Genomic DNA, 15,483 nt, shown 5'->3' with positions numbered 1-15,483 from the left:
TAGATTTTTGGGAAACTTTTGAATTTGTAGTTATTTTGGCTCTGATTACCATGTTTATGATTTTTTTCTCAGGTGTTTTTTAAAATTACATGTTGTATTTTTAATTTCTTATTATTGGTAGTTTCGGCCTATTTTGGGGGGAGAAGAGTACTTACAAATACTTTTTCTTCCAGTATGTCATTAATTCTAGTTGCATTACAAATGAGGAAAATTAAGTGAAAGAGAACTTCTCTTATTAATGGCACACCTGGGAGTAGAATTGGGTTCTCTTAACTCCATCTAAATCTAGTGTCCTAGGGGCAGCTGGGTAGCTCAGTGGATTGAGAGTCAGGCCTAGAGAGACTGGAGGTCCTAGGTTCAAATCTGGCCTCAGACACTTCCCAGCTGTGTGACCCTGGGCAAGTCACTTGACCCCCATTGCCCACCCTTACCACTCTTCCACCTTGGAGCCAATACACAGAAGTTAAGGGTTTAAAAAAAAAATAAATCTAGTGTTCTCTCCATTATTCCATTCTTGAGACTGAGTTAAAATGATGAAAGTGAAACTAATGGGAATTAAATGTTGGGTGAATCTGTTTAGAATATGAATAAAATGTAACTTTCCCTCTAAACTTGTTAACTCATAACTTTTTTGAGGAAGTGTGAGTTAATCAAATGTTTAAATATCTTTTAGTTGAAAACTCCAAGTTGAAAACATTCATTTCTAGCCCTGGGACCTGAAAACAAATTTTTATTTGTTTTTTAATGTTTTCACACTTTAAATGAAACTATCTTGACTTGGAAGTGAAACTAAAATGGAGAAAGAAATATTCTTTCCTTTTCCATCCTACAATATTCATTTTTAGTAATTTTTTTTTCAGAGGTGCAAAGGAGGACTTGGGCTACCTAATTCTTGCTTTGTCTAAATTAAGGAAATGTAAGAAAATTTCTACAAATATTAGATTAATCCTCACCAAAACTTCATTAAATAGGTAAATTAAAAAACAAACTCTTAAGTCTACATGAAAATAAACACAATTTAAATCCTAAAATATACCAAGAGGCTCAGATTGTCAGATATTTGCTTCTTGATGAATTTTTAGCTAAATAAATGATCTTTGCTGGAAGTTTGGCTTTTTTCCCCCCTGTGTTCTAACCCTTCAGAACCTTTCTCATACACAGAGAGGTCATACCAGGCAAGATAATTGACTTAAGAAATGTTTTTATTCTATCTTCTGGAACAATTCCAGCCCTTCTCTACAGTCAGAATTTTTATTGGGGAGAAGTGGCTGAGGTTGGATATCCAGGAATATCAGGTATCATGCCTGTTACTGGTGGCTGGTAAAGAGAAATGGAATCTTCACTTTAATTGCTGCCCTGTGAAGGTGTTCCTAAGTGGTTTGTTATGTGTATGTCCTCACAGAAGGTTTGATTATAAGCAATCAGGAAATAGGGCATAGGTTTAATGTTTGTATATAATCCTTCCTTCTTTCTTAAGTCTGATTCAGTGTTCTATATATTGTAGACCCTTTATAATGTAATGTTATATATGTTCCTGACTTAATGCTGGGAACCACATTTTAGAAATATACATTTTAATTATGGAATGCCCCACGTGGGAGGTGGGAGGGCTTAATTTATCAGTGATTGATAATTTATAAGTGATTGATCAGTGATGACCAAGTTGGGGTAAGGGTCTTGGGATCATGCCCTATATGAGAAGCAGTTAAAGAACTGGGAATAGTTCAGCCTGGTGAAGAAAAAGCCTCAGATCAGTTTAGGAGATCTGTGAACATGGATTGGGAGGTGGGGAGGAGAGGGGATTACATCTTTATTTCAATATACTTAATTTCCTTTGTAATTCTATATATTTTATTTTTATGCATTTTAAAACATTATTCTGAGAAGGGGTCCATAGGTTTCACCAGAATGCTAATGAGGCCCAGGACACAAACATATTAAGAATCTCTGCCTAAGGTGTAACAGTCTCAGAGATTAGATTTGTTCTGCTTGGCTCCAGAAAGCAGACATAAGTGTAATGAGTAAAGAAGTAACTGCAAACAGGTAAATCTTGAGGGAAGAAATAAGATCAAAGCGATGGAGTTTGCAGAGTTAAGTTTCGAGAAGAAACAGGAGCACTGAATAGAGGTTGCAGAGACATAAATTTGGAGGGAAGAACAGGAACAATGGATAGAGGTTACAGATACATTTGGAACGAAGGGATAGGTGCAGTGGGAAGGAGCTCCCTAACAAGGTCATCCAAAAAGGGTATTTTTGGATTTGGAAGAGATTTAGCAGACAACTAAATTCTAACCCATTGGGCTGCCTCTAGAGCTGGTGGATAGTCACTTTCAGCAAAGGAGGGGGTGTTCTGGTTCAAGTTCAGGCTAAGGCTCAGGGGCCTTCCAGCTCCGACATTCTGCCCGGTCTTCCGACTCTGCACAAGGAAGGGGTGGGGTGGGTCATTCCTCCCGGTCCAAGTCCCCTCCTCGGGGCTGCCAGGGTGCAAGATGGTGGGGAATGGGTTGGGGGTGGGGGGCCGGTCTCCTCCTCACCCTGGGTCAGACTCCCGACTCATCGATTGATCGATGACCTCTTCCGAGGCCCGCATTCGATCCAATCCCAGCACAGCGGCGGAAATAGTCTCAGCAGCTACGCTATACCGCTTCAACCTTGAAACATGACCAAAGCACCAAAGGGTGCTGAGGGGGCGGGGAGAGGAAAGGGAAAGGAAGGGAAGGAAAGGAAGGGAGGGGAAAGGAGGGTGGCGGGAGGAGGGCTGGGCAGGAAAGGGCGAGGAAAGCTCAGACTGGAGGCGGGGCAAGCGCTGGCGAGCCCTGCGTTCCCATGACAACGAATCCCTCCGCCGCTTGGCATTTTTTTACCCCTACTCTCCGTGGCGTGCCGACTCCTTCCGTATCGCTTCGCGACCGTTTCCGCCCCGCGCCTTTGTGCCGCGCATGATGACGAAATGACGCATGCGTACGGCCAAGGAGGAGGGGCCGGGATATATAAATTCAACCCCCGAGCGCTCAGAACCCGGGAGTTTCTCGAACCGCCGATTGGAGGCAGGTAGTTCCTCGACTGAGACCAGGTTACTGCGAAGTGCAGCGAGCACATAGGCCGGACGCCATGTCGCGCTACGGGCGGTACGGAGGAGGTAAGAAGTCGGAGAGGGAAACAAGGGAACGGGATGGGACGGATCATGGGCCAGGCCATGGAACCCAAGGCGGGTTCAGGCCAGTGGCTGTAGGGAGACGGTTGTTCCGCGTGCGTAATGGCGGACCTCGTCTTGGCGCCACACGGAGCCATAGTGGGGGTGGGGGAAGGGGGACGGGCGAGGAGGGGAGCCGTCGAAGCAAAGCATTCCAGCGCAGGCCTCTACTTGTAGGAAGACCTCGGAAGAAGGGCCTTGGGTCCCGCGTTCTCAGGTGGTGGGCGGGCCGGCTGTAGCGAACCCTCCTTCCTGGCTTTCCCCTGCCGCTCCCCCCCTTTTCGCGCCGTTGGCGGCGGGAGAAGGTGGCTGCCATTTTGCGCACGTTGCCCCTCGCGGTGGCGCAGGTCCTGGGACCTTCATTCCCCCTGCCACCCCGTAGCCTCCTGCTTGCATCGCAGGCCGTGTTAGGGCCCTTGGGGAGGGAAGGTAGGCGGGTGAGCTAGCGTGCGGCGCGCGCGCGATGACTTCTGCCAGTAGCAGCCACTGCCTGAGATTGCGGTTCGAGAGTTGGGGGAGGGGGGTGAAGGGGACAGGAGGTGGTCTCTCTCCCAAAGCTTGTTTGTGACTCTGTCCAAAAGGACCCGTACCGCGTCAGAAAAACGCCACCGGGGCTTAGCTCCCACCTTGTACCTGACTTGTGAGTGCCCCGGGGCCTCCGGCCGGTTTTGGGCCTGTAGTGGCCCTTACCCCCCCTCCCCCCCAGAGTGGGTTAAAGCTCCCATTCCCTTGCTCTGGGCTGAAGGTGGGTGGAGCTCTGGGAGCTGAAGGCTCCTCCCTACCTTTGTGCGAGAGCTTGGGCCATTATGGATCAGGGAAGTAACGACCACTATTATTTGTTGACCTGTTTGAAGTAGTAAACTTTAAAGAAAAAGTTTAAATGCTTTACAGACAACTTAAAAATTCAAAATCTGTTTTGCCACCGTGATATGGCTGACTTTAAATTGGGTTTAAGATCTTTTGCCCTAATGTGGAATCTTTTTTGTTTGTTTTCTCTAACAGAGACCAAAGTATATGTTGGCAACCTGGGAACTGGTGCTGGCAAAGGAGAATTAGAAAGAGCGTTTAGTTATTATGGTCCCTTAAGAACTGTATGGATTGCCAGAAATCCTCCAGGATTTGCTTTTGTGGAATTTGAAGATCCAAGAGATGCAGAAGATGCAGTTCGAGGATTAGATGGAAAGTATGTATAAAATTTTAGTATCTTAGAGTCATATTAGTCTGAACAACAAACATAATAATATAAACTTGTATATTCTTAATACAATATATACCCAATTTTGCAGAGTGATTTGTGGCTCTCGGGTAAGAGTCGAATTGTCTACAGGCATGCCACGAAGATCTAGATATGATAGACCACCTGCACGGCGGCCATTTGATCCTAATGACAGATGTTATGAGTGTGGGGAGAAAGGTCATTATGCTTATGATTGTCATCGCTACAGCCGAAGAAGGAGAAGCAGGTATTTATTTGGAAAAAAAGGAGCGGTTGGTATATAACGGTTAATCATGTAATTCTTTTGTTAGCCAAGAAGAAAATACTATTTTTTTCTATAAACTTTTTATGTGTTAATTGTCAGGTGTATTTTACAGTTTGTGTTTAATTTTAAAAATGTTAATATATTAATAATCAACCTGGTCAAAACCTTTCAGGTTTCTTCGTTTGAGTCAGTCGCCTTGATTCAGAATGTCACGAGCCTTAAGATATCATGCTGAGGCGCCTTGCAAATCCGACAATTAAGATCCTCCTAGACCTTGAGGTGATCAGCATAAGAGGCCAGATCCCCTCGAGCCATCTACACCTAGCTTCACTTTATTCTTTAAAGGGCAGAAAATTTGAGACGGTGATCGCCGTAACAGTAAATTTGGCTTTCAATTGGGGCCCCCCTCCGGTTTAGAAAGAGGAACACCAGATTGACCACATTCCCACCTAGAAAAATCTTCTTGCGTCAATCAAGCCTCACCTGGCTCATTTGGCTGTCAGTTTGATCGTCGTTAGATTGAAGAAAACTTCTAGATGCAGCGATCGGCTATAGATACTTCTAGATCGTCTAGATCTGCTAGACCTTGGGCCAAAGAGGGTCGACCTGCAAACTTGCAAGGTTTATTTTAAATACACATTATAGTGTTTTATATTATGTAATTCTAAAATGTAATTCAGCTTTTAACAAATCTTTTCTAGGTAGTAAAAAAAATACTCGACAATTAATAGGCCCTGAGTTTATTTCCAACTGACAGACACTGTTTTAAATAGTTGTCTGAAATTTGATTTCAGCAAAGGTACACAAACATTAGTAAAAAGTGGATTTTTTTAATCTAACATTTGTTTTCTCTGACTTGAAAATAGGTCACGATCTCGATCTCACTCAAGGTCCAGAGGAAGGAGGTATTCTCGCTCACGGAGCAGGAGCCGTGGTAGGAGGTAGGTTCTTGTTTTTTTTTTTTTTTTCTCAAAACTTTTTTTCTTATGAAGACAAATGTTTATTTCCTAAAATGGTTAACCTAACAATTCCACCATTACAGGTCAAGATCTGCATCTCCTCGAAGGTCAAGATCAGCATCTCTTCGTAGATCTAGGTCTGCTTCGATCCGATCTCGATCTGGTTCTTTAAAAAGATCGAGGTATTTCCAGTATGTTGAATTTTCTTATGTTTAACTAGATATACACTGTGTATGTCCTTAGGGGATTTAAAATTACCCCATCTTGCTTGATCTTGATTTAAAAAAAAAAAGTGGTTTTAGGATCATAGATTTGGAATTGGAACTTTAGACCCTAAAGGATCGTTCAGACCTTGCAGCAGAACCAACAGTTGAATCTCGGGTTCTCATAATTTCAAATTCAAATTAATTTCAGTGTACTCTTACCACTTTCTCTCTGTCCTTTACTGGGGAAGTTTGATATCCCAATACAGGATGGAGAACTATATTTGTGATTTCATTGGCACAGAATTCTAATATAATGAAGTTGCCAAAGCAGTTCAGTCTTGCTGCTTCTCTGTTGTTAGTTAGCCTCAATTCCTTGGAACCCCAAGTGGCTCTAGGATTATAGCTCATTCTCTGAACTTGGGTCTTGTGTAGTTTTTCATGGTCATTCTCAATGATAATAACCATACTTTCTTGCTGAGATTTATACTTGTTTCAATTTTCTTCTCCCCACACAATTCTGAGTTGAAAGAGTCATATTAGTATCGTGTCCTCAGCAAGAGATACACTTTTCTACCACCAGACAACTTGCACAAATAAAAGAGAAAATGGCCACACTCATTTGGAAACCTGAAGAGAAAAGAGAATAATGTTCTCTAATCAACAGATGAAGAGCTGAAGTTTGTCATACCAAGTCTAGTTAATAGTGGGAATTTTGGAGGAACATGCTTCAGGAAAGAATAGGCTGAGAAATCTATGAAGGCAGTGTGGACAGTACATTGAGTTTTTAGAGTCAGGTCACCTTTTTTTGTTTTGTTTTTTTAACCCATGCCTTCTGTCTTAGAACCAGTACCGTGTGTCGGTTCCAAGGCAGAAGAGTGGTAAGAAGCTAGGCAATGAGTGTTAAGTGACTTGCCCAGGGTCACATAGCTAGGAAGTGTCTGGAGCCAGATTTGAAGCAAAGTCCAGTTTCTGAGCCTAGCTTTCAACCCTACTCTGCCACCTGACTGTCCCCATGTTTTGATTCTTAAATACCATTTAATACCTTATGACCTAGAGTAAATCTGTTCTGTAAAATTGTGGTTTTTAAAGTCCCCTTTCAGCTCTGGAAAAACACATAGGATAGAAGATGAAACAAAAAACGTGTGAACTGCTTAGCATAGCAGTAGAAGGATTTCTGATTGTTTAATAGGCATAAAATGTATGTGAAAGAAAATTTTAAATGGTATAGATATGCTGATCTTAAAAAGATTCCTTGGTCTTAACTCTACAGTACCAGCTCTTCTAGGTTCAGCAGAAATTCTTAATCTGGATGCCAAGCTTTTCCAAGTATTCTGATAATCATGCTCGTTCTGTAATGTACAAACTGACCATTTAGCCAAGTGTGAAACAACTGGTTTTCCCAATATGGTTTTCTCAGTAGTGCAGTACATTCAGGCACTCTATAGTCATGTTACATTTTAAATGACTAGGCTTCGTTAGGGGGAACTTGGCTTGTAGATTTGGGTTAAGACGTACTGTCCATGTAAGGTATCCCTATTTTGAAAAGTTCCTGAGTCATGTTAAAATCTGTTACCTTTTTTAAAAGGCAGGGAGCAGTGTTAAGACTTTTTTTTTTTTTTTTTTTTTTTTTTTACCACCTCCAGATTAGAATTGTTTTAAATTTGCTCACAAGTGTCAGTTGTTACCAGGGGAAAACTCATAGTACTATTAACCTTTTTTTTTTTAACCCCCTCTGCCAAGATCATCCCGTTCAAGATCCAGATCCAGGTCTCTCTCAAGACCAAGAAGCAGGTAGGGTAAATTAATAATACAATTCTCTTTTTACAAATATAGCTCCAAAACACCAGAGAGTTCAAGGTGCTTTAAATGAAATTTATGAAATTTTACATTCTTTGAAGACTCGGGAGTTAAAATGAAAAATCTGAAGTTTTTGGTACCTTTCCAAATGCCCAAATGGGTTATTCCAGTTTTGAATGATATTGACAGAATTTGTCAAATATGCCACCACATAAAAATGATTCATGGTTTCTCTTAGGTCTGAATACTTTCTGATTATTCTGTGTTCTAAATCATCATTAGAAGTTCTACATTTTTGTTCTATGCTCAAATAAATTTGGGAGTGTTGTAAGTTGACAAAACAAAGTTTTAGCTATCACTTCTAAAGATTAGTTTAAAATTGCAGATTTTTTTAAATTTTAAATTTTTTTATTTTTAAAATTTTGGTTCTATTTGTTGGTCTGGGCCTTGGTTTCTTAACATCATGGCCATCGATTCCAGAGCCTTAATGGTCACTTCAATATAAAGTTTCATCATATGCTATTAGAAAAGAACTAGTAAGTATCCTTTTTCTGAATAAAATTTCTCATGTTTTGACAGCCGATCAAAGTCCAGATCACCATCTCCAAAGAGAAGGTAAGTTGAATTTTATTTTGCAGACAAAATGGCTGATGCTACCTACCATATCTGATATTTTTATAAGAGGTTTTCTTAATGATTTGCAGTCTTTGAGCTCTTCGGAGAAGCAGTGCTATATACAGTTTATATATGCCTATATAAGGTTCTAGATACAGTAAAAAAAAAAATTTAAAATTGAACTCGATGGCCTGGAGACTGGAGATCCTGTGTTCAAATCTGGCTTCAGTCACTTCCTCGCTGTGTGACTCTGGGCTGACTTATCCCCAATTGCCTAGCCCTTACCGCTCTTCTTTCTGGGACCTGATACTTGGTATCAATTCTAAGACAGAAGGTAAGGGTTTTTTTTTGGTTTTTTTTTTTAATGGTTTAATGATTTTATAGCTGGAGCTTGATTAGTGCAAATAATGAATCTCCAGAAATAGCCACATTTGAATTCATATTCGTATAATTTCAAATAGTGTATGTAAGGGATTCATTATTTGTATATTAATCAAGACCAAGGTGTACATAACAGGCAAGTTTCAAATACAACACATAAGTAATATTGATGGAATGGGACTGTGTAAGTTTAGTTTTCCTTCTGATTCAAGTTTTTTTGACTACCATCATACTTCATGATATGTGGATAGGTAAGACAAAACTAAGGACCATGTAAAAGAAAGATTGATGGGGTTAAAAAGAAACTTCAATAATTAGTGAATGAAATAACAGTTGTTTTGGCTATTTTACAAAAATTAGCTTAGAGTTACTTGCATAAATAGAACTCTAGCCATCTGCTGCTAATAGAACTTAATTCTTACCAGAGACTAGGGTAACCTAACAACCAGTCCTGTAATATGGCAAGATGAGTACCAGTTTACTAATCTTGCCATAGAATTTTTAAAGTTTATATCATCTTAGCATTTCTCAATTTTCATTTCTTAAAGTCTTATGTACTTACTATATCATATATATATTAAACATAGCACAAGAGAAAATAAGACTTATTGGACCAAGATTTTTAGCTTGAGAGAAACTGGGGGGGGGAAGCAAAGAAGTATTTTGTTATTGTCTTTATAAGTTCAGTAATTAAACTTTTCCTTTATTTCAGCCGCTCACCTTCTGGAAGTCCTCGTAGAAGTGCGAGTCCTGAAAGAATGGACTGAAATTTTAAAAATTCACCTTTTAGGAAGAAAGTTATTTTGTTTACATTATTATAAGGGATTTTGTGATGTCTGTTCAATGTAAGTGTAACCTAGAAGGCTATTTGAACCATCTAATAATCAGAATGGATCTGGATATTTTAAGAGCTCTGTAAATTTACATCTGTAGAGTAGTGTAAATTTTTTTTGTTGTATGTATTAACATCTTATGATCTGAAAATGGGATTTTTTTTTATTGGCACATTTAAGAATAAAAATGTGTTTCTAACTAGACTTCTGATTTGTGGTCACTACTGTTAAAATTAAGCTTGGGCAAGTCTCAAGCCTAGAGAGCTTGTTAGGCCTGTTCAGGGTCAGTATCTGGATGTGGCTAGAAGGTGATAAATGGCCAAGTTGAATGCACTCATGAAATCTTTCATTTGGATAGTTTATTAACTGTCGTTTGGGGCATTGAAAACTTACCTTTTCATAGTAGATAAATTTGAAAGTTATGTTTGAGAGCTGAGGAAACAAATTTTTCTTATAACTGCTTGTCATATGTGGCAGAATCTTAAATTTTAGGTTATCACAATATTAAATGCCCAATGAAATTATCACCAAGGGACCATATGCAGTAGATTTAATTGGCATAACAATTGGACAGAGCCGAAAGTAAATTTGGGGAAGTGTTGAAGGGTCCATGACAAAGTAAGACATAGCACAAATTTTATATCTGGACAACTGTATTGTGTCACAGTTAAAATTTTAATGCAATAAGAGCATTATGGACAAGTTGTCATGAGATGAAGTACTAATGTTCTGAAAAAGGCGCCAGTTGGGAATATATTGCTCAGTACTGTGCAATTGTTTTTTAGTAATATATACATTTTAGTATTAAGTTAAATTGTTTGAAGATGCCAAAAATGAGTGCATGTTTTTGTTTTTGTTTTTTTTTAAAGAATTGCTTGGATTGAGGACAAAGACAAATGTAAACCAGCTTTGCAAAAATCGTCATTTTTCCAGCCTAAGCACCTTTTCCATGTTCCTCATTTTTAACAATCTGCCCCTACTTCATCATCCCACCCTTCCCCAAAAGGGCAGATTTTGCCAGGCTGGTGCAAAGTATTTAAATTTGTTGATTTTTAAAGCAAACTTAAAATGAGGTTTGTATGCTGATGATACATTTATATTGTTAGTATTTGCCTCATCACTTGATGAACTTAAATTTTTAATAAAGACTAAATAACGTTCTCCACACCTTAAAATAGTAGCATTAGAATATCTCACTAAAAGGCACAAAAGATCTATATGAAGATATTTGTCAGTCATCCTAGCTTTGTTAAAAGCTTTTCAAGGGCCATGTTTTTCCAGTGCACCTGGTACTGATTTCTGCCATAAGTTTAAGATATATCAGGTAGTAATAGTAATTGGCCACAAATGAGTTAATTTGGTAATTTTTGAATGCTTTGACATACCTAAGAGCCATTTTTTTTTTATATGCTAAGGTTATTTGAAGAAACCTTTTTGTTAAGGGATTTGAATATTGAATGAGCAGTATGATTTGGTATAGAAACCATCTACAGTGTACAGGTTTATCTGTTGCATTTTATCAGCTTTAACTGTTCTGTACTATATTAAGGCAAATTTACTCTACAATAAATCTGCAGAGATTAAAAAGTGAAATAGTACTGTGTTCTTTATGAATTTGTAATGACATGGAATTTTTTGGAAATCACCTAGCTATGAGTTAGTACATGGCACTTGACTAGATTTTTAGACAGCATTCTCTGATGTGGAGATAGAAGGTTAGTTAGCTATTGATTTCCAGATGGAGAGTAGACTTCTCCTTGGGATGTGGCCACAGATTAGGAGGGGACATAGTGAAGTTATGTTTCAGATTTGCCTGTACTTTCTATTTTAAACTTGCCTGCTGTGCTTCAAGCTTTCCATTTAAGTGTAGACTTTTCCAGATGCCCTGGACTCCTATGTTTGAACAGTGGGAACAAATTTTTTTAAAGATAAAGCATTCACACAGTGCCTATGATGAACCGAGCTCTGTGCCAAACCACATTTTATCCTCAACCTTGGAAGGTAAATGCTAATATTCCCATTCTATAAATGAGGAAATTGAAGCTAACGGGTGGAGTGACTTGCCTAGGCTAGATTAAACTTGGGGTCTTTCTGATTTTAGGCCCAGCATTGCACTGTCATCAAAGTAGGTAGGTATTTTATTATCCCTAGACAAGAAACTGAAAATAACTGAACAGATTTTTGGGAAGTCAAAACACTGATTCATAACTACGCTAGAGGTTTATTTTACTGTATTGCAACAGTTCAAACTTAAATGTTGGCCAAATCAAATGTTTCTGAGTTGAGCCATCTCTCCAACCAGACCTTGATGTTACATGAACTTCTTGTGCTTCACTTTCCACATGACTTCATTCTCTTTACTGGTTCTCACACAGCATTCAATTTTCTGGATTTCCCCTCTTCTCCCCCCCTCACCTCTCCCATACTTGGAAAACACTTGCCTTCCTTTCTTTGACTTAGAATCTCTACCTTCCTTCAACTTGGCTTAGACATTAACTACTTTATGAGATCTCGCCTAATATCCTCAGAAGCTAGTGCATCTTAAATATTTTAGAACCCATCTGTACTTTGGAGCTGGAAAGGATCTTGGGAGGGGCCCCTTTCACTTAACAGATGAAACAGTCTCAGGTTGTAACCTGCTTAAGGTCACATAGGTATTTAAACTCAAATTCTTGTAGAATTTCCTCTTAAGAGAGTAACAAGTGGAAGAATATTTTTCCACAAAGAGGAAATGAACAGCTAGAAGAAATTAAATGAGAAAATAATAGTTCCTAGAGGAAAGAATTGGCAGAAAAATTAGATATATCCATCCATGTCAGACTTCTGAATACTAGACAAATCAATGACTTGGTAAGAAAGCAAGAAATAGTAGAATAAAATCGAAAGACTGAAAAAAATGAGAAAATGTAAGATTTGATATTTTAAAAGTGAACAGGAAAAAAGTTAAAGATGATTTAAAAAAATTTTTTTTAAATACTGAATTTGTTAAATCCACAAACATGACTACTTCCATATAAAATACACATGAAACTATAAATCTCATATATAGTTTGTTCTTTTTAAAAAGCATATAATCAGTTCAATACTATTAGTTTCAAGACTCATTGTCTCTCTCTGAACATTCTAATTTCTTCTATACATTCTCATTTTAATGTTTCAATAACCCTATTTTCTTTTTTCTTTATGGCATCACTACAGCTCACCCTTTTCTCTCTCAAATTTCCCCACGACCATTAAAGAAACTTCCATCTCGCCCTCTGATAAATCAGCACGGTCAAGCAAAACAACCAACCAAACCAAAAAAACCCCTCACGTTGACATGACATGTTTATATAATATATATGTGTCGCTTTGTACCTCCAGTCCATTGCCTCTGTCAGCAGATGGGTAGCATGATTCATCATGAATCCTCTGGAATTATGGTTGGTCATTACATTGATCAGACTTTAGAGGGGTTTTTTGGAAAGTTGTAGTAATTATATACATTTTTCTGGTTTTGCTCACTTTACTCTGCATCAGTTCATGACGTTCTTCCCAGGTTTCTGTGAATTTTTTTCTTTCATTAGATCATATGGCATATACCATAATCTTGTTCAGTTTTTGAGCACCCCTTCAGTTTCCAGTTCTTTGCTGCAACAAGTACAAGAAATACTGCTACAAATATTTTTTTTTTACCTTTGGGATCTTTTCCTCTTCTTTGCCTATATATATGTATATGTATATGCCTAGCAGAGGCACTACTGAGTAAAGGGTATGCAGTTTAATGTCCTGTTGTTAGGGTTCGGAATCGTAGACCCCAGAATGGAGATTCAGAGGCAATGCAAGTTTACACGAGACACTATTACTAGCCCGCATGGCTAGGACGGCTCCGAAATAGGAGCCGTAAAAAAGATGATTTTAAGAATCTTTGATCTCTGTGGGAAGCTAGAAAGCCAGGCCTAGAAATGAGAGGACATGTTCAAATATGTCCTCAGATGCCTCCTAGTTATGTGAATCCTGAGCAAGTCTTTTGCCCTGGAGCCAATTCTTAGTATATATAGATTCTAAGACGAAATGTAGAAAAAGGTAAGGACCAGACAAAAAAATTATTGACTTCTTAAGAGCACAATGGGGAAAAAAGGGCCCTAGCACATTATTTCAAGAAATCATAAATGAAACTCCCCCAGATTTAGCAGGACTAGGATGAGAGTTGAAGATATATTCCATTGGTCATATCCTGAAACGAGCCTGCAAAAGAAAAGTCCCAGGAAGTTCATAACCAAAACCCAGAGCTTTTATTCCGTCTTCCTAACCTTCCCCAAAAATATTCATAAACCTCTAAAATACTAAGGAACTATGGTCTGGATCACACAAGACTTGGTGGCTTCTATTTTCTATGACATTTAATCAAGAATAAAAACGGTATAATTCTAATGGGAGAACTGTTGAGGTAGGGTGGAAAGAAGAATGGTTTTTTAATAGACTTGAGAACTTTAAAGCATTTATGATAAAGTAGGCTACAGTCATGAAGAAGTGCACAGAATCTTGATGTCTTTTATACTTTGAATATATTAAGGTAGTTAAAAACACCAGAAGATGGATTTGTTCTGGAAGTTTAGAAGGAGAAAGTGAAGAGAGTAAAAGTGCATTATTAATGTAGAAAAGAGGAAGGGGTGAAACCTCCTTTTTTTCATAATTGGTATTTATGAGAAGACTAAACAAATGTAGAGGAAGAAAGAGAGGAGTAAGCATATAAACCTCACTTTATCTGAAACTGACAAGGAAAATGGATTCCTTTTACTTGACTATTTGATTCAAGGTTTTGGATTCCTCCTCACTCTCACCTTTGCTTGCACTTTTAATTTAGAGTGGTCCTGGGGGGAAAAGAGTTGAGTAGCAATAGTAATGCCAAAAAAGAAAGAAAGGCATTGAAACATTTTTAAAATTCACAGAAGAAAGCAGGACATTCTAGGGGAAGAGCAGAAAAGCTGGTCAGTTTAGAAAGTAATTTGTGGAATTTGTCCTCTTTAAAAAATCCAAATGTCAAATGGAGGAGACTCATGGTTTCATGTATAATTCTTTTCCTGTTCTATATAAATGGAAAGTTTTTTTTGATGTTTAAATTCAGAATAAAAAGTAAAGAATGAAAGTCCTATAGGCAAAGTCAAAATTATGACATCTAGAACCTACAAATCCTACAAAAAGGAGAATGTAAAGAAGAGAAAGGGAAAATGAGAAACCTAAGCCTTTTTAGCAAAACAGAAGCATTGATAAGGGTGAAAGCATCAGAAAATAATGAGGTCAAATGAGATATTTGAAGAGTTTAAGCCCAGTGCCTAACATAGTAAGAACTTAACAAATACTTGTTCCCTTCCTCCCTGATGTTAAAAATAAAATCAAGGGAGGAGAGGACTTCCAGAAGGAGGAAATGGTCAACTTTCAAATGCTGCAAAAAGGACATGAGAAAACGCTGTTGAATTTAGCAGTGAGCTGGTGATCTTGGACAGAGAAGTTTCAATAAAGTAATAGAACAAGAAATAAGATTTCAAGGGAGCAAAAAAGTGAATGGGTGGTGAGGAAGCAGAAGCAACAATAAAAGTCATTATTAAAATAATCTTTTTAGTATAGCACTGAAGGAATAAGAAAAAGAAGCATAAAAGCCTGAGCAAGTATGCTAGGGGCAAGGGAATGGGTTTTGTTTTGGCTGGGTTAGGTAGTATAATCTCATGTAGAAAAGGGATATATAACCCGTGGGCAGCCTTAGTCTTGCCATAGCATCCATGAAATATTAGACCAGTGACTTCCAAAGTGCTCCTAATAAACCATTGCAGGGCTAAGTCATCACATCTAGAAGCCAAGATTGGGGTGGATCCAGAATTGCCAAGGTAGCAAGGTTGCAAGAGGGGCAATTAGGTTGGAATTATATCTATTTTTTATCTATAATTAGTTATATAATTTATAAATAGAATCTAAGCACTTTATAAATATCTCACTTGATCCCCACAACAACCCTGGGAGTTAGCTCCATTTTGCAGTTGA

At 38.4% G+C, this 15,483-nt stretch overlaps 1 protein-coding gene across 4 annotated transcripts; it reads left to right on the top strand.

The window, feature by feature from the left end:
- The first annotated feature begins 3,040 nt into the window (after positions 1-3,040).
- On the top strand, positions 3,041-10,285 carry SRSF7 (serine and arginine rich splicing factor 7). Of its 4 annotated transcripts, none has more exons than XM_044663267.1 (8): positions 3,041-3,139; positions 4,196-4,376; positions 4,480-4,656; positions 5,541-5,615; positions 5,717-5,815; positions 7,580-7,630; positions 8,216-8,251; positions 9,345-10,285. In XM_044663267.1, exons 1-8 carry the CDS (start codon positions 3,112-3,114, stop codon positions 9,397-9,399), a joined length of 702 nt encoding a protein of 233 aa, XP_044519202.1. In that variant the 5' UTR covers positions 3,041-3,111; the 3' UTR covers positions 9,400-10,285. The 4 variants fall into 4 exon arrangements, with proteins under 4 accessions (XP_044519202.1, XP_044519201.1, XP_044519204.1 ...); XM_044663266.1 differs by having other exon boundaries at positions 5,717-5,824; XM_044663269.1 differs by lacking the exon at positions 9,345-10,285 and adding an exon at positions 8,341-8,449 and having other exon boundaries at positions 5,717-5,824.
- Positions 10,286-15,483: the final 5,198 nt, after the last annotated feature.

The sequence above is a fragment of the Gracilinanus agilis genome, chromosome 2 (assembly GCF_016433145.1).
Source record: "Gracilinanus agilis isolate LMUSP501 chromosome 2, AgileGrace, whole genome shotgun sequence".
NCBI lineage: Eukaryota > Metazoa > Chordata > Mammalia > Didelphimorphia > Didelphidae > Gracilinanus > Gracilinanus agilis.
The sequence above is the reverse complement of the archived record's forward strand: the minus strand, read 5'-3'. Positions and strand labels throughout refer to the sequence as shown.